The 22025-nt window shown below is 40.0% G+C and overlaps 1 protein-coding gene across 1 annotated transcript in view; it reads left to right on the top strand.

Annotated features, from left to right (window-relative positions):
• Positions 1 to 11390, top strand: part of COL8A2 (collagen type VIII alpha 2 chain) — a 215048-nt gene extending 203658 nt beyond the window's left edge. The window contains exon 4 of the mRNA XM_040337324.1: positions 8938 to 11390. Coding sequence (XP_040193258.1) covers positions 8938 to 10859 — 1922 coding nt within the window. The 3' untranslated portion in view covers positions 10860 to 11390. The remainder of the gene's footprint in view (positions 1 to 8937) is intronic.
• The last annotated feature ends 10635 nt before the right edge of the window (positions 11391 to 22025 follow it).

Consider the following 22025-nt stretch of genomic DNA (forward strand, 5'->3'; position numbering starts at 1 on the left):
TTTGTAATTCCTTTATTGACTAAAGAAAGTTACATGTACCAGTGAAAGAAACCAAAATTCACAGTATGTCTATTAAGTAACATTAAGGCTCTAAAAAAAGTCATAAAGCAACAGGCCCAACGCTGCACAGAATACATGGACTTAGTAACGACAAATAGAGGGATATTGCTCAGTGCATCACGCTGGAACACCTGTCAAAAATTCCTATACGTGGTCAAGGTAGTTATGCTTAAAAGACAAAAAATAGTGAGACAAACCGATTATAAAACAAGTGGTAGCAGGGAGTAACTTGGTTTGGGATTTTCCAGTAAAACTTAGAGGGAAGTAAAACCTCCCTTGGGCCTAGTGCGCCCAGGGATGGGGCAATATGAAAACAAAAGATGCCTGAAGATACACACCGTATCTGTAAGGTAATTCCCACCCCTGAATCTAAAAGAGGGGAAAGGTAAGGGGAGGGGGAGGGAAGACGGGGGGACGAGGGACAGAGAGAGTGTCCCAGGACAGAGAAGCATTGAGTAAAGAAAAAAAAGAGGAAGGAAAGAGAGAGCAGAAAGGGCCTCTCACCCAGAGGGTGGGGCTGTATCCAGGAAGCTCAGCTCGATTGAGCCATCTCCTGCAGATAAGCGTCAGTGTATATAAAGTGATTCCAGGGTCGCCAGGTCTCGCGAAAGGTCTCCTCCCGGTTGTGCAGGGTAGCGGTTACTCTCAGCTTCTTTAGCAAGGCAGTGGTCAACTTGGAGGTGTGTTTGGGGTCGTTATCATGTTGGAATACTGCCCTGTGGCCCCCGTCTCTGAAGGGAGGGGATCATGCGCTGCTTCAGAAAGTGACAGTACATGTTGGCATTCATGGTTCCCTCAATGAATAGCTCCCCAGTGCCGGAAGCAGGGCCGTCTTTAATATGGTTTGGGCCCAGGGCAAACATTTTTTTTGGGCCCCCCTCCAGCTTATTTTGGGCCTGGCTTGTTCACATGTATGTTTTGGTGGCCCTCATTTGTGCAGGCACAGCAGCCCATTGATTTGAATGGGCTGCCATGCCTTTGTTTCCTGCAGAAAAAAGGTGCATTCAGCATTTTAAAAATACAGTTGCCTTGAAATCCATTCTGCTTTTGCACCATGCTACTTACCTGCAGTTCTTGCACACACAAACGCACTGTGTTTTTAAAAGCGTAACCTAAACATCTAAAAATGCAGCAAGTTTGACAGTGCGGGAACTGCAGATAAGTCACAGCAGACAGCATAATGGACAGACAGTGCTGTATTTCAGTGCTTGATGGGCATAGGCGTGCCGTGTGCGCAGCCTATTACATGAGGCATGCGCTTTTCTTTGCAGGAAACACAGGCATGGCGGCCCATTCAAATGAATGGGCTGCTGTGCCTGCGCAAATGTGGGCCGCCAAAACACATACATGTGAACCAGCCAGGCCCAAAATAAGCCCATCAAGCAGTTAAATACAGACAGTAATGTCATGTGCTCTGAGGCCTTACTCAGCCTGGACTGCAGGTCTGGTCTGTGATTTAAAGAGTTCCTCTATTTTACACATGGCATGGCATGGGGTCCCATGGTGCTAAAGCAGAATGGACAGACGGTGCTGTGACCCCCATGCCATGCCATGTGTAAAATAGAGGAACTTTTTAAAACACTGACCAGACCTGCAGTGAATCATCAAATATTATAAAGACTTTGGGCACACTCTACAGAAAACTTCAATTTACAATATAGATTAGCAAACAGTGATATACCTTGAGGAGCAGGACATGAAGAAGTCAGCCTCGGGAAGAGCAAACTGGGGATGTTATAAAATCACATTCTAATTCACTTTTATATGCAAGCAGCACCCAGTGGCAGGAAGGGAGAAGTTCACGTCTAAAGGGAAGCCAGGGGTGCTGTACATTTTCAAACACTGGGAAGGGAAGCAGTACTGTCACTGGCTGAGTGCCACTGATGATTTTCAGCCTGATTTGTGGGCAGCACAGGGGCTTAACGGGAGGCAGGGCCACCATCTGGAATTATGGGGCCACTTACACAGCTTCAGGCATGGGCCCCCTGGAGCAGAGAACCGGGATGGGGGGTGCTGCCGTCTGAAATTGAGAAGCAGCGGGGGGGGGGGGGCTGCCGCAAATTTAGAAGCGGGGGGCCCTTTACAAAAAAAGAAATAAAGAAAGAAAAATATATATAAAAAAGGGGTGTAGCCATCCGGGGCCCTGGGGACCTCTGGGCCCTTTAATAAAAAGAAAAAAAGAAATAAAAAATATATATAAAAAATATATTTTAAAAAGGGGGTTGCCATCTGGGGCCCTGGGGACCTCTGGGCCCTTTAATATTTTTTTTTTAATAAACATTTATTACAAAAAAAAGGGGGTTGCCATCCGGGACCTCTGTGCCCTTTAATAAAAAATATATATATAAAGAAACATTTATAAAAAAAAAAGGGGGGTTGCCATCCAGGGCCCTGGGGACCTCTGGGCCCTTAAATAAAAAAAAAAAAAATATATAAACAAAAATAAAAAAATAAACATTTATAAAAAAGATAAAGGGTGTTTGCCACATGGGGACCTCTGAGCCCTTTAATAAATATATATATATATATATATATATATATATATATATATATATATATATATATATATATATAAAAAGAAATAAAATATATAAAAAAAATGTTTTTTATAAAAAAAAGGGGGGTTGCCATCCGGGGCCCTGGGGACCTCTGGGTCCTATAATAATAATAATAAACATTTATATATATAAATATATATATATATAAGATTTTTTTTATAAAAAAGGGGGGTTGTCATCCGGGGCCCTGGGGAACTATGGGCCCCTGGGGACCCCCAGACCTCTAAAAAAAAATTGTCCCTTTAATAAAAAATAAAATAAAAATATATAAAAAAATTGTCCCTTTAATAAAAATATATAATTTTTTTTTTATTTAAAAAAAAAAAGAAAAAAAAGGGGGGGTTGCCATCTGGGGCCCTGGGGTCCTCCGGGCCCCTGGGGGCCTCCGGACCCCTAAAATTTTTTTTTTTTCAAAGGGGGTTGCTTTGGGCCCCCAACAGTGACAGGGCCCAGGGCACCTTCCCCATTTGCCCTGCGGTAAAGACGGCCCTGGCCGGAAGCACTCATGCAGCCCCAGACCATGACACTTCCACCACCATGCTTGACACACAAGTCTTTGTACTCCTCACCTGGTTGCCACCACACATGGTTGACACCATCTGAATCAAATAAGTTTATCTTGATCTCATCAGTCCACGGGACATGGTTCCAGTAATCCATGCCCTTAGTCTGCTTGTCTTCAGCAAACTTTTTGTGGGCTTTCTTGTGCATCATCTTTAGAAGAGGCTTCCTTCTGGGATGACAGCCATGCAGACCAATTTGATATAGTTTTGCAGCGTATGGTCTGAGCACTGGCAGGCTGACCACCCACCCATTCAATCTCTGCAGCACGTACACTTAACTACTTTGGTCGATGTATGGTCTTGGCTACCATGCTGCAGCTCAGTTTCAGGGTCTTGGCAATCTTCTTATAGCATAGGCCATCTTTATGTAGAGCAACAATTTATTTTTTCAGTTCCTCAGAGAGTTCTTTGCCATGAGGTGCCATGTTGAACTTCCAGTGACCCCCCACAGGGGCAGACTCCTCCAAATGGAGCCTGACCTCATTCCCACTGGTCACCTCCTCCTCCTCAACCACCTCCTGAGGAGAGGTGTGGCCACTCCCTTCCACTGAGGACTCCTGACTTGCCAGGGGGTCTGCCTCAGACTGATGTCCGGGGGATGGTGTGGACTGGCCAGATGGCCCAGCACCCTCCTGCACATCTGTGGATGACACAAAACATTCACATGTTGGAGGATCCACACACTTGTCACATGTTCCCTTCCACCCCCACACATGCTACACACCAGATAGGAGATAAAACACACTTACCTGTCCTCAAGGCCTCCATAATGGAGTCAAAGCCCTCCACTCCCTCCACTTGATGCCTGTGGAGGCACTGGGCAACCACCTGCTCCTCAGGAGTCAACAACAGGGTAGTTGCTGGTCCCCCTCCAGTGCCCCTGGCATGAGCGCTCATCCTGGCCAGCTTACCTTTCACCAGGCGACGCAGGTCATCGATTTTTTTAAAAATGTCATTTGGGGTCCTGACCTCACTTCCCAAAGCATTCACATCTGTGGCAATCTGCGCCAGGATCTCCTTCCTCCTGGCCTGGGTGGTGTTGGCACTCTCTGCCCCATAGAGAAAGGTATCATACTGGGCCATGGCCCTGATAATGACCGCCTTCTCCTGTGGGAATTTAACTTCCTCCTCTGAGCTGCTGAAGCAGACATGGCTCAAAAACAAACAGCTGCAAAGAAAACAACAAAAGTACCTTGCTTCAGGGGGGGAAACAAGTGGATGTACTTTTGCACTGGACGGGCGCATGTCTGGGCGTATTTATGCCCTGGGCGTATCTCACTGATTACGCCGGGCCTAGTTCTGAGCATGCGCAGAGAGGCGCGGAACATAGTCAGCGTCACGGCGCATGCGCCATTCGTTCAGTCCTTCTTTTGCATGGGGTCACGGCTCATTTCAATGGAACACGCCCACTTCCTTCCTACTTTCAATTACGCCGGCTTACGCCTAGGAATTTACGTCGCGCCGGCGCAACGTTGAGCGCAAATACTCTGAGGATACAGTACTTGCCTCTCTAAGTTGAGCCGGCATAGCGGAAATGAGATGCGCTACGCCGGCCTATATATGCGCCGATGTACGTGGATCTGCCCCAGGATAATTAGAGTTAAGTATTCTTAAAAAATCTGGTTCAATTCAGCTGCTTTACCTATCCTGCCATATATAAAAAAAGATCACACAATTTGGTTTACTTGTGCTTCTCAACCAATGTTCAATATGACCAAATCATAAAAACAAAATCACACCATTTATTTTCTGGTGCAACACGATGCAATCAAAAGTTTCTAAATAATTTCTAATGACTTGGCATCAGTTCCATAGTCAAGTATTTAATTAACAAAAGTAAGAAATTCATGACCATAACAGCCTTTTTATTATTACCAAAATAATTAATCAATTAAATAATTAAATATTTTCCAAATAAACATTCTTTAACGGCAACTTTTTAACACACACATACCCAGCCTGTTGGTCTTTGACGGAACCCCGAACTTTAAAACATTACTTAAAACATTACCACCACTACAATGCGGGCGATTTACCATACCGGGCCCTTTTTCCCGCAGTGCCACCATACCCGTATTCTAACGGACACCGTTCCACTGGAATACCCCAGAGGGGCCCATACCACAGATGAACCGCCCACACTTCCATCAGATATGTTATCTTCCACCATCAAAGACCAAGGACACCGCCGTACCCCTGCTGTTATGACGACCCGCATGCAGATCCTGAAAGAAAAGACACAAAAAACAAACCACACAACAGTACCAACATAGGGAGGGTGGGTGGTAAAACTGCCTCCTTCCGTCCTGTCTTCCTGCCGCACTTTGCCTGAGACCCCACCTCCCCTTCTTATACCGCTCCTCCCCTTCAACTAAACTTTCCCAGTCAGCCCCTTCTTATCACCACCTCCCCCAAAACGTAACCCTGTGCAGTCTCCCCTGCACATGGTCATGCCCAGCCCTCCGTTATTTGCTTATTTTTGTTTCTCCACTCCGGGCCTCACTGCACTGTTGCAATTCTCCCTAGTAGTGGGTATCCCACAAAGACCAATGCAAGGGCACTCTATACAATCCTGAATGTGATAGAGGGGAATACAAGGATGACACCTAAGGATCTGCATATATCTCATGATGATGTCTGAATTTATGGGTCTACCCCAAGGAAAACAATAAACAGGAGTGGTGGATATGGAAGTTTACCAAGGCTCAAAACACTGGTCTAAACTAATATTTCTGCCCATCTTAAGAAAAAAAAGTTGAACTTTTCCACTATATTATTCTTGCAGAGAACAGTGCATGCAAATGCAAAACCATTATCCCAGTAGTGAAAGAAAGTAAAGGAAGTATAATGATGTAGGGATGTTTTTTTTCTGCCTCACCTACTCAAATCATCCATCAATAAATTCCTGTCCTGACTTCATTCGCATTGAAATGTTGACAGGAATGAATCAACCTGAGAGTGTCTCAAACAGAAAGAACTCTGAATTTTAGAATGGCCATGTGAGAGGCTTGAACTCATTCCAGTTAAAATGCTGTGCAGTGCTCTAAAGCATTATGTTTAAAACAGGGCATGCCAAAAAAATATGGTTTGCATATAGAAATCAGCTAAAATCTATTAACCACGCACCATGGTTTGATTGGACATTAAGAAAAATGATACATTTTCTGTTAAATTCGAATACCTTTTTATTATTGATTAGATAACATTATTTCATAGGAGCCTAGGAGCTACTCATGTGGAAATCCAGATATTGATTTATTTTTTTAACCTAAATTAACATATATCAATGTCACTGTTTTCCTTGCTCAGAGTTTGATTAGTATATGGTTAACAAAAGAGATGTTTACATTATGGGACAACATCAGCAAATTAGAAATAAAGTAGCTATCTAAAATGTCAAACCTTACCTTATGCTAAGCTATTGTGTGCCAGCTTTATTATGTGTCAACTACTGTATAAAAAGTCATATTTGGTGCCAATTAAATTGTGCTATTACAGATTTAAAGCCACAAATTGAAATCAAAGTTTGCACAACCTTTAAAGCTCAGTAGGCATGAGTGTTAAATATGTTAAACTTGATTTTGCTAAGAAATTAGCAGATTAATTTTTGAATGTGTTCTCTAATTCCACCTTGTGGACACTGTAGGGCAAACTTAGAAAAACAACACAAGTAATTTAAAATTACTCACCATAAGAAAGTAAGCTTAAAGCTTTTGTTACCCCAACACTTCAAATTCCTGATATGAGATATGAGAAAGTATCATGTAGTCTTTGTATTGCTCCCTTTATGTGAAATCCCTGGTGTTCCTGACAGTCCCTCTGTTTCCTATTAAAAACTGACCACACTAAGTAGGACCACACTAAACACTAAGCACACCAACACTGTGGTATAGCTATGGTGGAAACTCAGTGTACTTTCCTCCAATGATCAGACTTGTCCTGACACGCCCCCGCTGCACAGGCATTCACTGGGAAGCTCAGTGTGCTGCTGCTTCTCCTCCTCCCAGCTCTTATGCAGATGAGAACAGAGGGAATGTGATCATTTATAAAAAAAAAAGGGGGGGGGAGATGCTTATAATGTTTTGTTTTTTTAATATCTATACAAAAATGTTTTGTTTTGAATCCCTATTTTAATTAGGTGTGCGTATAATACAGCTCACTGGTAACAAAATGCAATCTTAAAAAATACTTTTATCAATTGAACATCTTACTGTCTGTATTTTAAACACAACCCTTTGAAAACACTCTAAAGCTCCATACACACGGTCACACTTTTTGCCAACCAGCTTCAAAATCTGCAAGTTTTCTAATTTGTCCGACCGTGTGTACGCTCCATCGGACCAACTTTTTCGGGTTTCATCCGACAAAAAGTTGGGTCTGCAAACGGACCAACTTTTCAGCAACAAAAGTCTGATGGTGCCTTGTCTGACCGTGTGTACAGCAAGCCAACCAACTTTTGTACAAAGTGCAAATACGCATGCTCAGAACCAATGTTAAAATCAACAAACAATAGCAGAAGTTAACCAAAGGGTGGCGTTAAAGAGCAGAAAAGAGCAGAAAAACCACGTGATGTTGGGTAATTTTTAGAAAAGTTTGCAGAAAAGTCTGAGCGTGTGTATGCTATGGGTGTGACCGGACAAATCAATTAGGACAAAAATCCAAGGGAAAGTTTGTTGGATGTCTGACCGTGTGTACGAGCCATTAGAATGTAAAATGAGGTCATAGTGACTCATCATCATGTTGTCATTTGACTCAAAATTCATTCATTCAGTTAAATAAAAATAAAAAGTAAAATGTAAGATAATTAAATACCCTTTCTCTTCTTCTTAGTTCTTTTAACTCCAATATATTAACCTATAAGTGATTTTTTGTTTTACAAAAAATGGAAAAAATGTATTTTGTAGATTTAATTTCAGCCAAGCAAAATCATTCATGCACACTGCTAAGTATGCTATATATGATGGCAAAAAAAAGAAACTATATTTGATCTTTTTTGATATGGTGTCTAGAGTTTAGTATCAAATATACAATGACCAAGTATAATAAAATAAGCCATATGTGCAGAAAATCTAATGCCGTGTACACACAACTGTTTTTAATGGTCTAAAAAAAACGAAGTTTTTATCAACCCGATTATTGTTAAGCCAGCCTTGCCTACACACGATCATGAAAAAAAATGCTCTAGCAAACCGCAGTGACGTACAACACATACGACGGCACTATAAAGGGGAATTACCATTCGGATGGCGCCACCCTTGGGGCTGCTTTTGCTGATTTTGTGTTAGTAAAACTTTGGTGAGAGACGATTCACGCTTTTCAGTCTGTTACAGCGTGATGAATGTGCCATCTCCATTACGAACGCAAGTTTTACCAGAACGAGCGCTCCCGTCTCATAACTTGTTTCTGAGAATGCGCGTTTTTTTCACGTCGTTAAAGCCCACACACGACCCTTTTTTATGACGTTAAAAACAACAAAGTTAAAAACGACGTGAAAATTTAGAGCATGTTCAAAATTTTTAATTCCCATTTTTTACGTTGTGAAAAATGCTCTGGAGCCCACACACGATCGTTTTTAATGACATTAAAAATTTTTTATTTTTTACATCCCTAAAAACATGTCGTGTGTACGCGGCATAATACATAATTAGATCTGATGATCAGTATAATTTGCAGCACCTTATAAGTTTATAGCTTTGCACCTTTGTAAACAAACATTTACTGGATTGCAAATAATTTGTTCTATTTTATCTTTACAGATGCACCCCCCATGCTTCCAATGGATCTTAAAGGAGAACCTGGCCCAGAAGGAAAACCTGGCCCAAGGGGACCACAAGGACCACCAGGACCCCCAGGAAAACCAGGAGTTGGAAAACCTGGCTTACACGGACAACCAGGCCCTGCTGGTCCTCCTGGTTTTTCCAGCATTGGAAAACATGGTTTACCTGGAATGCCTGGTAAAAGTGGACCGAAGGGGTTACCTGGCTTAAAAGGGGAGTCTGGAATGAGGGGTGAACTAGGACCTAGAGGGTTACCTGGTTCTCCTGGTATTCCTGGTCCTTCAGGAATCTCTACTAATGGAAAACCAGGTGTACAAGGTTCCCCTGGACAACCAGGCATTAGGGGTGAACCAGGGCCAAAGGGTGAACCAGGGCATCGTGGAGAGAAAGGTGGTAAAGGTGAATCTGGCATTGGAAAACCAGGAATTCCGGGAATTCGAGGGCCTACAGGTCCATTAGGACCCATGGGGCCACCTGGTCCACAAGGGAATGGAAAACCAGGCCTAGTTGGATTACCCGGGGGTCCTGGAGACAGAGGAGATATAGGTCCACCTGGGGTACCTGGTGTAGGGGGACTGCCAGGACCTCAGGGTCCACCAGGTAAACCTGGAGTTGATGGCATTGGTAAACCAGGCTTAGATGGATTACCAGGATTACAAGGACACGTGGGTCCTAAGGGGGAACCAGGCATTCGAGGTTTGCCAGGTTTACCAGGATCACCAGGATATGGAAAGCCTGGTCTAACTGGTTTGAAAGGGGATCGTGGACCTTCTGGGATGTCAGGTGCAACAGGAGATAAAGGAGAGCCAGGTGTTGATGGTGAAGCAGGTGAATCAGGGCCACAGGGAATTATAGGGCCACCAGGACTACCTGGAATAATGGGGTTACCTGGAAAAAATGGTTTGCCTGGCTTGAAAGGTGATGTAGGACCTACTGGTCCTCCAGGTTCACCAGGACTTCCAGGAAACCATGGTCCCAATGGATTTGCGGGTAAACCTGGGATACCTGGTGAAAGGGGTCTTCCAGGAGCCCAGGGACATCAAGGGCCAACTGGACCAAAGGGAGATGGTGGGTTAATGGGACTTCCAGGTTTGCCAGGTCAGTTAGGTAGTCCAGGGTCTAAAGGAGAAGGAGGAATTCCAGGACAACCAGGTCCTAGAGGTCCAGCCGGAATTCCTGGATTGCAGGGGTCATTGGGCCCTCTAGGCCCACAAGGACTACCAGGTCTGAAGGGGGAGCCTGGACTACCTGGACTACCTGGTAATAGCATAACTGGTGAACCAGGTCCTATTGGCCCCATGGGCCCAACTGGCGTTTCAGGTCCCCCTGGTTTAAATGGGCAGCCTGGGCTACCAGGTCCACCTGGGCCACCTGGTCCACCAGGAATATATGGTGATGGAACCATTGCTGGTCTACACTTGCCTGAAGGTGGTGTGGAAGGAGGTTCTGTTGGGAATGACAAACCTGAAAAGCCTCAGTACGGCACTGGAGAACTGTCTGCTAAAATAGCCCCTGCATTCACTGCCATCCTGACTACACCATTTCCACCATCTGGCATGCCCATAAAATTTGAGAGGACTTTGTACAATGGTCACAATGGTTATAATCCTCTTACTGGAATGTTTACTTGTACTGTGCCTGGAATCTATTATTTCGCTTATCATGTACACATAAAAGGCACCAACATCTGGGTCGCTTTGTATAAGAACAATGTGCCTGCTACCTACACTTATGATGAATATAAGAAAGGTTACATGGACCAAGCTTCTGGAAGTGCAGTACTAGAACTTAAAGAGAATGACCAAGTTTGGGTTCAAATGCCATCAGATCAAGCCAATGGATTATACGCAACAGAGTACATTCATTCTTCTTTCTCTGGCTTCCTCCTCTGTCCTACATAATGGACATATATTTCCACCCTTAGTTATAAACTATCTTTTAAAAAATTACATGCAAAACAAATGAAAACTTATCTATACATACATATATATCCACTGGGGAAAAAAGCACAGAGAAGACATGAATACTTGTTTGATGGGTCAAATTGAAGCAAGACCTTTCTAAGTTCCTCTTCTGACAAAGTTGCATTAAGGTTACATCCTTACATAGTGAACTAAAACAGAACAGTCCTGCAAGCTTGTGGCACAAATGGCCATACTATGCAATTTGATGTTCTTCAGCTTATAACTTAATTGGAATTTCCAGATGTTCCCTAAGAATTATGTTTTTTCTTTGTAATTTATCTGCATCTTCAACATGTGTTGATTAGTATTGTAGTTTAAAAACACTGCACTTACACTTAGCGCAATGAGGATGGTTCTGCCAGGGTGACCATGGTTTCACATTTTCCATATTCTGCATATTAGGAAATGTACACTTTTTATATATTGTTTTCTCTTTGTATTACATATGTATTGTAATGTTGGGTTTGATGTCATCATACAAGGTATGAAGAAAGTCAGAAATACTTATGGTTTAGGTTTGTTTAGTTCTTTCTGTACAATACAAAGATTAAGAAATAACATTTAACTAGGTTATCTGGTAATTTTTTGCTTTGTGAACTAAGTACTAAGCAAATAAAAAAAGGTGAAATGGGGGGGGGGGTTCTACTGTGAAACATTTAGAGCTTTAAATCATTTATTTTGTTTAGATGCAATCCTATCTTTAGAGCAGACTTGCTCAAACGTCTGTGCATAAAGCAGTGGACCCTCAACTAAAACATAGTCCTTTTAATTCATCTTCAGGCCTTAATCAGACCATACACAATGCAAATTTCGGTTGCAGGAAAGAAATTTTCTCAATTCCCCCATCAACACAGACAGTAATTATTTCTAGCAGTTATAGCAGCCATTAGCGATAATCGCATGTAAGATCCGGCAGGCCGGTTGTACCCAAGTTGATCGATCGATCAATTTGATACATTAAGCCTGCCCCCACATAGTTCGAGTCATCTATGGCCGGCCTTATGCTATCTAACTAATTGTTAAAAAATAAAATGATGACCTGAAATCATAGCATTTAAACAGTATATAGATGACAAGCTCTATTCAGCACCAGTGTGCGTTCTTTGTTGATTCACAAGGCACTATGCAACAAAGAATTAAAATATCAGTTTTTGAAAAGTCCAACTTGAAGAAGTCTTTGAAAAGTCGTATTACTATTAAAAGACCCATTCAGTTACGTTCAGTGTTACATTGGCATTTATGCGTTTGACTATTTTAATTAGTCAGTTTTTGTATTTTTTTTTAGTTGATAGTGAAGATACTTTGTTTCTTGCAGAATTTTGCCCAGTGAACAGTTTGTGTTGAATTTTTAAAAGCAATGAAAATGTGAAACATTGGTGGGGCATAGAGGTTGATTTACTTAAGGCAGTTGTACTCTGCAGGTGCAGTTTCTCCAGATATTAGTAAATGAGATAAACCTTCACTTTGCTAAGAGTACCCAATCACATGCAAGGAAAAAAATATATATATTTTTGCGTGCACATGATTGGATGATGGAAGTCAGCAGAGCTTTTGCTCATTTACTTAGCCCTGGAGCAACTGCTCTTGCAGAGTGCAACCGCCTATTTGCTTTTAGTAACTCAACTCCAAAGTGTCTTGTCTGGTAGAAAGATTTTCTGAAAGACACAAGACAAGAATGGTAATAGAAAAATCTAATTGGAATATGTTGCAAGATTAGTGAGTACAAACTGATCAAGGAGATCTTAATTTGGGGCTAAACTTGCTATAATATGGAACCCACAACACACAAGGAAAATTATTTAGGTCAATAGAGGCGGCTTCCATCTCTGCACTCCATTTGTAATTCCGTTTTTTTGTGCAGCAAGAGTTTTTAATCATGTGTTTTCTTGCATTTTTCATTCTGCAAATTTCTTTTCCCTTATATAAAGGTTTTGACATTTCTGCTGTTGGGATAAACACACTGAAATATTTGATACATGTATGCTGCGTGTTTCCATTTTTTTCTCATGGGCATAAAAAATGCATTAGTTGTATAGTGCAGAGTTGAATTCACTTATAGAATAAATCAGTGAAAGTTTGCTCATCTATCTTATTATATTCAACAAAATGCAACCAAGTTACAGTAACTTTTTTCATTCAAAGAAACTCAGTATAAATAAAGGTCTTTTAAGCCCAGGTATTTGAAGAGTAAAACTTGGGCAAACATGTACTGCTAAAATGATAAGGTAACATCCAGTTTAGTTGATTGAATTATTTTATTTTTTGACCTGTAGGGCTTCTTTACTGGATTGAGCAGTTCTATTCCCATAAGAAATCATCAAAACATTTTATGATGTACTAAATTTGGATTTTTTTTTAAAAACTTAACATATTCACAATCAGTATGGCTAGAATATTTTATGTTGGCGCAATAACTCTGGCATTATGCCTACCTACTTACCTATTTGTTTAAATAATTCAATTATTACGCTTCCTGCTGCAGATAAGCAAGAACATTCTACTTGGAACTCTTGCTTATCAGTTGTTTTACGGTAATGCTAAAGTATAACTAAAGGCATTTTTTTTTAGATTTAGACAGGGTATAGAGGGATTAGAAAACCTGTCCAATTTGTATTGCTGTCTGTGTTCCCGTTAGGTAGATTGACCCTCTGTATTTGTCATGTTTATCATATACACTAAAGGGGAAAATGGAATAAAATCCTAAACTTTCATTTGTCCCCAGAACAGTAACAGTAGGGGAAATCTTTCAATGGGGACACTAGTTCTGGTGACAATCAGGAATTCCTTCACTTTTGAAGGATTTTCTCGCACTTCCTGTTTTAGCTATGGGACAGAAAGTGAAGGGAAATCTTCACAATTGGACATGGATGGCATAAAAAAAATAAAAAATATGAGCGGGGTTATAACCATCCCTCACCTAATCCAAAATGAAAAAATGGTTATGCTTTTAGTGGTACTTCAAGTAACTCCAAAGTTACCACTTGTCTATATGGATTTTTTCGGCTACCCCCAGAAAACAGCATTGCTGAAATTTGGTGGCTTTGCAGTTGCACAGCAGAGCTTAGTAAACCAGCTAATTAAAATGAGTTCTTAGTAGAACACCCACTGCCCACCAGTAGCTAGGGGGACACTTTCATGCTGAAAAAAAGCTAAAAGATTGTCAATTTGTACTAAGCATTCAGTAATTTAATTAAAAATAACATTTGCTAGTACAATCAATAGTTTCATGTACTGTATCTGTTTTTTTGACAGTTTTTATTTTATGGAGGTTGACCAGCTTTTACAAAGTTTTTCTATTTGTTGTTTTCTGAGGTACCTGTCATAGTCTATAAAGTTACTTTGTGATTTACATAATATGGCACATAGTTGTTGTTTTTTTTTTTTTACACAGTCATTCATAAAAGCATGGCTTTCATGGCAACCAACTGCATGGAAACTATTCATTACAAATTGTATAAGATATTTGGAGCCTACTTGACTAACTTTATGTGAACACTATTATGTTTTGCACCATGATAGAATCAAGGATGTTATACAATGCATTCTCAGTTATTGGGCACAAAAGGTTTTAGCAGATGTATGTCTCATTTAATTTGTTTAATAATTCCATTGTATGATGCTTATGTTATTTTATTTTTGCGTGGGTGGGGAGGGATCGTTTAATGTTTCTTTTCACCATACAGTGCCTTTTTTAATAAAATACTGTTTATTGTATTCTTTTTTTACTCAATTGTTTGAAATGGTGCTATACCCTACATACCAATGTTATATATTCATATAGTGCAAAATAATCTCATTCTTGACAGTGGTTTTAAAGATATCATTTCTATTTGGTCCTGCTAATCTCATTGAAGTTGTATTGATTGCGCTTGAATTGTATTGGTGTAATGAAATCTGTTACTTTGCATCTAATATATAATATCACTACAGGTACAGGCTGTGAATATGCCATGGTCACAAGTCTGTAAATGCCTCTAATGCCCCAACACTGGTGGTGTTTATATAATGTGTCTCTATATAGTGTGCAGACGCAGTGTCGCAAAGAGCATCTTAAGATGATTGAAGGGAAGAATTAATTCTCCCCTAAACTAATGTAGAACAATTTGGTTACAAACCATCATTATTATTTCTGATTCTGGAAAGGATTATGGCAAGCAGTGCTTGGGAGCCCAAGCTTTATTTAGCCAGGCCACAGTTTCAAACTGTTTCTTGGAGACTCTTCATCAAGTTAAACTTGGCTAAACTACTCCACTAATAGCCTCCAAGAACATCCATATAAAATGCCTAGACATTCTTACATATTTATTTACAAATCTGTCTCAAGTGTGGTTAATGGAGGAAAAAAGTTTATGCTGGTAAAAAAATCTTAAAGTGGAAGTTCAGGCAAAACCTAACGCTAAACCTGCTCTCTGCCACATTCTAAACCTAATCTATCTAACCCTGTAAAGCAAAAATTGCTATACTCACCTTAGCCAATCCAGTCTGGTCCCAGCATTAGCTGGCGGCTTCAGTGTAGAGGTGTGTGCAGGAGAGGCAGCTGACAACAGAAGCCCCATAGTAAGTCTAAGGGTGAAGTCACTTCCCAGCCATTTTACAACTGTTGTCAGTCCTCTTCTTCACACAGCTTTCGCTGCTGAAAGCAGACTTGATCAGCTGCAGAATAGGCAAGCATAGCAATTTTTGCTTTACAAGGTTATATAGATTAAGTTTAGAATGCGGCAGAGAGCAGGTTTAGCGTTAGTAAGGTTTTACCTGGACTTACACTTTAAAGTGAACTGGTGCCCAGACTATGCATACAAAAGTATTTACAGATTCTTAACATACAGTAAAAGCACCTTAAACTTAAAAACAAGCCCTAACTCACCCTTGTAATTATAGGCATTGATGATTAATAAATACATTTCAAGTTTACAAAAGAGGCACTGAATCCCCGACTCCCTTTCTCTTATGGAAAACAGAATCTTGCCAGCCTGCCAGCCTTGTATAGTATATAAACAACTGGTACTTTAAGTTGTTTGAACCTGACGGTTCCCCTTCTTTACATTCTGGGGCTCAATTCACACATCTAACACACCAGGATTAGAAAATGTATCTAAAAAAAAAGTTTTTTTCTGTGAGATTTTAAAATTATAGTCACAGGCTGAAAATAAAGTTTATTTATGCTTTGCTGTGATCTTTGATAATTTTGAGACTGAATTACTTCACAGTACAAGCAGCTAGTGTGGTCAGGGATGGCTTGGTTTACAACTCTTTTACTGCTTGTAAAAATATGTAAATATTTTAATGTCCATAGTATGAGCACAAGAATACAGTACTTAAAGGGTAACTCCACATTTGTGAAAAAAATAGCAAATAAAAGAAAAATAATATAGTGTATACAATTAATGTTATTAAAAATGACCTTTCCGTTTCAATATGCAGCTCTGTAATTTTCTACACAATGCAATGCAATATGGCTTCCTGGAAGTGTAATGTACACAGAATGTATACAGAACATCCCCAGAAACATAATTTCCTGCTTGTCAGATTGGCTCCCTAATTTTCCCAGAAGTCTGCACTAAGATACAAGTCACATCAGGCATCCCCTGCAACAAAAAATACATTTTTGGTTAGATACTCCTAATAGGAAATCAAGCCTAAAGGGATGTAGACACTACAATTTTCCTCATTAGAGCACTGCAGGTGCAGCAGCTGATTAATAATTAAGAAACCACTACATTAGATTCACTTACCACATGGATACAGACAAACACACAGGGATTTCTTCAGAATAAAAAAACTGCAACAAAATCCTTGTAATGTACATAGATCACCCAGAGGGAAATTTTTTTTTTTCTTAACAAAAGTGGAGTTACTTTTTAATCTTCCAAATATTATAAATACATTCCCAGTTGTGAGATAGCTAGACTATCTGGCTTAAGGTAACTAGCAGTGCTTTGTTTCTAATAACCCAAAAGCCATGTTTTCGCAGAAAAGTTTGGCTAGTTATTTCTATAATGTGCAGTTGGTTTCTCTCGTTCAGCCAGTGGGGCTGAACAAGAGCAATTTTAACATGTATGGCAAGGCCCTAACTACAAATAAACTCAGCTATGGTTATAGCCAACTATGGGTGAGTAACAGATTGTGTTATTACAGTGCTCTTGTCTTATAATAAGGTGTAAAGAGGAATGAACTTATTTTGCTGATGATTATTGAGGCTGACCAATCCTGTAAGATCAGTATTCTTATATATGGAGGAAAGGTCCACATCTGCACATTCATAGCACCGAAAGGACTGCATATATTTTTTCAGCTAGAAATGCTCAGTATGATAGCACTGCTAACTTTGCTTAATTTATGACAAGCTTTACTATTCACATTCAACAAAGATCACTAGAATGATACCTACAAAATGACGTTGCTCAAGTGTCCAAACATATTGTTTGATTATTGAATATATTTTAAGTTTACAGGAATAGCAAATATTAATTGAACAAACTAGTCTTGTAACATTTCCATTACATGCCCATGTAATTTTATGATAAGACTGTCATCACAGCTGCACTGTAGTAACCTATGTAGAAGCTAAGCTTGCCAAGTAATAATCAACCATCATTAATCAAAAAGACAAATATATTACTTGAAGCTGTTCCCAACAAAAAGTGATACTTGTTCACTTTCCACCAAAAATATTAAGACAATTATGAATTGAATCATTCTAAGAAAACCAATTAAATTAATGGTTTGAAAAGCAATCTAAAGAGCAATTCGGCAGAACTCTAGAAGCTGTCATCTGACACATGGTTATAAATGGTGTTCTACTGAGAATTTGCCCTGTTCTGCACACTATCTGGGCCCCTGCCTGTGGGTGGCTGAAACAGGATTTCTACTGGGGGGTTTTCCTGTCCAGCCAGAGCTGACTGCCTATGTTTTTGCTGACTGGATAACATAGAGACAGTTTCCTAATAAAATATCTGAACTCTGTCCTGTCTGCAGTTTTCTTTGTAGGAATGAGGTGTGCGTGAGAAACGTGGGCAGCTGTTAGTTAGCTCATAGCAAATCTTGAGTGCTCCATAGGTGTTCTCAGTTTATGGGGGTCTGCATTATACAAGTGCTTGCATGATTCAGTGTATAATTATAGTGCTACTTACAGGAAAAACACCTAATCAGCAATGTGCTTCACTTCAGAAGTCTGAAGGAAATAAAATACATTAGAAAATGGCAAAATCCGGCAGTGAAGTTGATGTGTATGGGCATCTTGTAAACTTTGGTAATGAGTACCATCAATGGCTTGCAGCTGTCAGTGTCACACCCACCCTAAGGTAGACATTCTAATACAATGCAAAGCTGCACCTTTAAGCCTGTTTTACCCTGGTGCAACAAGCGCTCCAACTTTCAGAGCACAAGTCGCATGACATGTAAAAATCAATGTTTCCCTATGTGAGCCGTCTTAACTGGTCCTACTTGTGTGGGTTCAACTTTTGAAAAGGTTCCTGCACAACTTTGGTCCGACTTGGGTATGATGGGCCCATGACGTCACAAGGGGTTTATTTTATTTTTGACACATATTTATATTTAAGGATTGCATTAGTGGTATCGCAGGAGTTACAAAACCTTTTTTTTTATATATTTAAGAGCTCTTCAAATGCGCAGGGATTTAGTTTTTATTTAGAGCATTTCGAAGATAAGGCTTAACAATTTTAAAACATCAGTGAGACATGAAAAAGTTACCCCTTCAGGCTTCTGCTGCTGCAAATCTGCTCAATTGCAGCCTTTGGAGCCCATTCATGTGCTGTAAGAATACTCTCACAAGGTAGGAAAGATGCACACTGAAGACATCAGTTGGTTCAGTGAAGCTTATTAAACTATACAAATATAGTAAATTGTCTCTGCATGGAGACAACTCATCTCTAACATGTATCACTCTGATTAAGCCAGTACATTTGAAACCTGTCAGAGAGAGGTGGTCTCCAGTGGGAGAGACATCATCGGTGTGCAACTTTCCTTTCTTGTCAGAACTTTAAAAAGTTATTTAATGAAACGAAAGGGAAAACTGTGCAAGAAAAATATTTACAGAAAAACAGATATCACAAAATAGACAATAACAGCAACAGTAAAAATAAATACTTAACAAGGATTCAGCTTTTTTTGTGGACCCTCTAGAGGGTGTAACTGATTACCTCTACCCAATCACAAGGGCTGAGGGGTATGGAGGAGGAGGGCTGAAGTGTATATAGTATTTCAGCAAACCCTGCTACAATGTCAGTTTTCTAACTGTATAGATATTTTCATATTTTATAGCCTAACGGCCAACTTTTTTTAAAAGATTTAAAGAAGACCAAACAAAATATTAATATTGTGCCAATTCCTCTTAAAAGATGTAATGTTGATATGCACTAGCTAATCTTCTATATATGATAACGAAATTATAAGGGGTCTTTAACTGTTCTATGTCTTTCCATAAATTTGTGTAAACACATGTTGTTAATGTAATTTTATCTAATCAGGATTTATGAAATATTACTTTTTTTTTTTAATCTACAGTTAAAAAGCTCAGACAGTGGGCATTCAAGCCTCTGCTAATAGATCGTATCATAGTGCTTCCATCTAAAGCCATTCCTTTTCTCTTCTTAATCAAAAAAAAAATAGATCAATACACTAAAATGGTTATACTTACCAAAATCTTCAACACCACATTTCATGCTAAAAGAAATGTGTGTCTTTATCTACTCATGCATCTAGCTGAAATGTTGACAATCACACAACTGGCTAAATTTTTTTACAACATAGTCACTAGGCTTTCGGTATAATGAAGGTATACTCTCATTTGTTTCCATTATTTGTACACCATAAAAAACAGGATTATTGACAGATACCTAATTCTATGAATATAGTAATATAGAGATAGAGCTTCGGCTTTACTATTGAACATTAACAGTGGAACTCTTCAGCTATTCTCCGAAGCAGTGGTCTCCAAAATGTCACCCTCAAGCCAAATATGGCCCTTTGCTTTCCTTTCTTTATGAAAAATAATAATGAAAATATTATTATCTTTCCTTTTTCGGATGATGGATTAAACAGTGCTATGTCAGATGTTCAAAGCTTGGGATATTTTTTATAACGTAACCCTGCTTTAAACTCCTTCACAACTGTATCCCTGACCTGTCCATTGTGTTCCTTGGCCTTCATGATGCTGTTTTTTCATTAGGGTTCTTTAACAAACCTCTGAGGGCTTTACAGCACAGCTGTATTTATACTGAGATTAAATTACAAACAGGTTACTTCTGAAGGCAATTGGTTCCACTAGATTTTAGTTAGGGGTATAAAAGTAAAGGGAGCTGAATACAAAAGCACACCACGCTTTTCAGATATATTTTTGTAAAAAAAAATTAAAACCATTTATCATTTTCCTTCCACTTCACAATTATGTGCCACTTTGTATTGTTCTATCACATAAAATCCCAATAAAAATCCCAATAAAATACATTTACATTTTTAGTTATAACTTGACAAAATGTGGAAAATATCAAGGGGTATGAATACTTTTTCAAGGCACTGTAAATAGGTCTAGAAGAAAAGGGCATAAAGAAGGGAAAGAACTCAAACAGTATTTGAGTTCAACTCAGTCCTGAATCAGTTTGTTGTTTGTTGGAGTGAGTGCTTATAATATAGTGGTTACTTACTGGTTACTTACTGTAGTAACTAGATAGTTTTAGTGGTTAGGCAAGATGAACCATATTAAGTGTGGCAAGAATTACAGACTCAGATTATTGTTGGGCTAAGGCTTAGAAGGATCAAAAACACTCCCTCTTCTCTGCTATGTTGGAAAGCTGATTATAAGTTTAGTACTGTTAGGAGAACGAGATGTGCTTACTCTGCTGCTGGAAGGCTGGTTCACCCTTCTTCCTCCCTCCTGATTGGTTGGGTGGCTTTGGTGCACTATTTGATTATCACAAGTCCAGAGCTCTGGGTTTTGGGCAACGTTGCTGCTTCCTGACTCTATATCTGTACTCCTACCAGTCCCTGACCTTTCTTGGCCTTGGATTCCATGTTGCTGCCCCTGCTCGGATTATTGATTACTCTCACTGGATTGCTGCCTGCCTTGACCTTGGATCCATTACTTGATTATATTTATCCACTGCCCAGTCAGACCTCAGTCTTGTCTTCAGGATTTTGCATGGTTGCCGCCATCCCTGACTTCAAAAATGTTTACTGCATCATGCTTGCCTGCAGCCAACCCTGACCTTGAACAGCCTCATGGACCTTCTCCATTATATCTTCCCTCCATCCTGGTGTTCTACAGCCAGGAATTATAGCATTGTGTTTTAAGATCATGGTGGTAGGCTTGCTTCCCTTAATAGAATGGTGGCTGCTATAGGTGGAAGAAACACTAGCTAGCAATAGTTCCTGACTTAGTCGTCGTGTGGAGCACCACAAGTTCACAGAGAGTTACAAGAATAATACATTTCTGAAAGGATCAACAGGTATTTTCTGTACTGAAAGAAAATATTCTTATGCCTCGTACACACGACCAGTTTTTCCGTGGGTAAAACTTCCGTGACAGCTTTTGGCTGGGAAAACTGGCCGTGTGTATGCTCCATGGCAGTTTTCCGACAGGGATTCCTGGGGGTTTTTAACCCAGCAGTTTTCCTATGGGGAAAGCCTGCAGGGGAGCATACACATGGCCGGGTTTCCCGGCTAAAGCTCTCATGGCAGTTTTCCTGCCAGGAAAACCGACCGTGTGTAGGGAGAAAAAGCTACCGAGCCGGTTCGAGGCTATTCCCTCGGGCTTCCCGATGGTAAAAAGTCCGCCGGGAAACCCGATCATGTGAACAAGGCATTTGCCTAAAAAATTTAAAGTAGGACAGCTGGCAGCCACCACATCTACAGACTGATACGCTTCAATGTATCAAAATTTTATTTTTTTGAGATTCAGCATTCCTAAATAACATAGGTATATATATTTATACTTCAAAGAAGCATCATTATATAAACTGCGCCATTAAAGCCAAAATAGGTCATCAGAAAAATATTGGAAGTTAGTCTTTTACGTACATCAACACATTTTCACAGCTTGATTAGATCAAATGGGAGCAATTAAGCAATTTAATGTGAGAAGAGAAA

Source organism: Rana temporaria, chromosome 2, assembly GCF_905171775.1.
Source record: "Rana temporaria chromosome 2, aRanTem1.1, whole genome shotgun sequence".
NCBI classification, from domain to species: domain Eukaryota; kingdom Metazoa; phylum Chordata; class Amphibia; order Anura; family Ranidae; genus Rana; species Rana temporaria.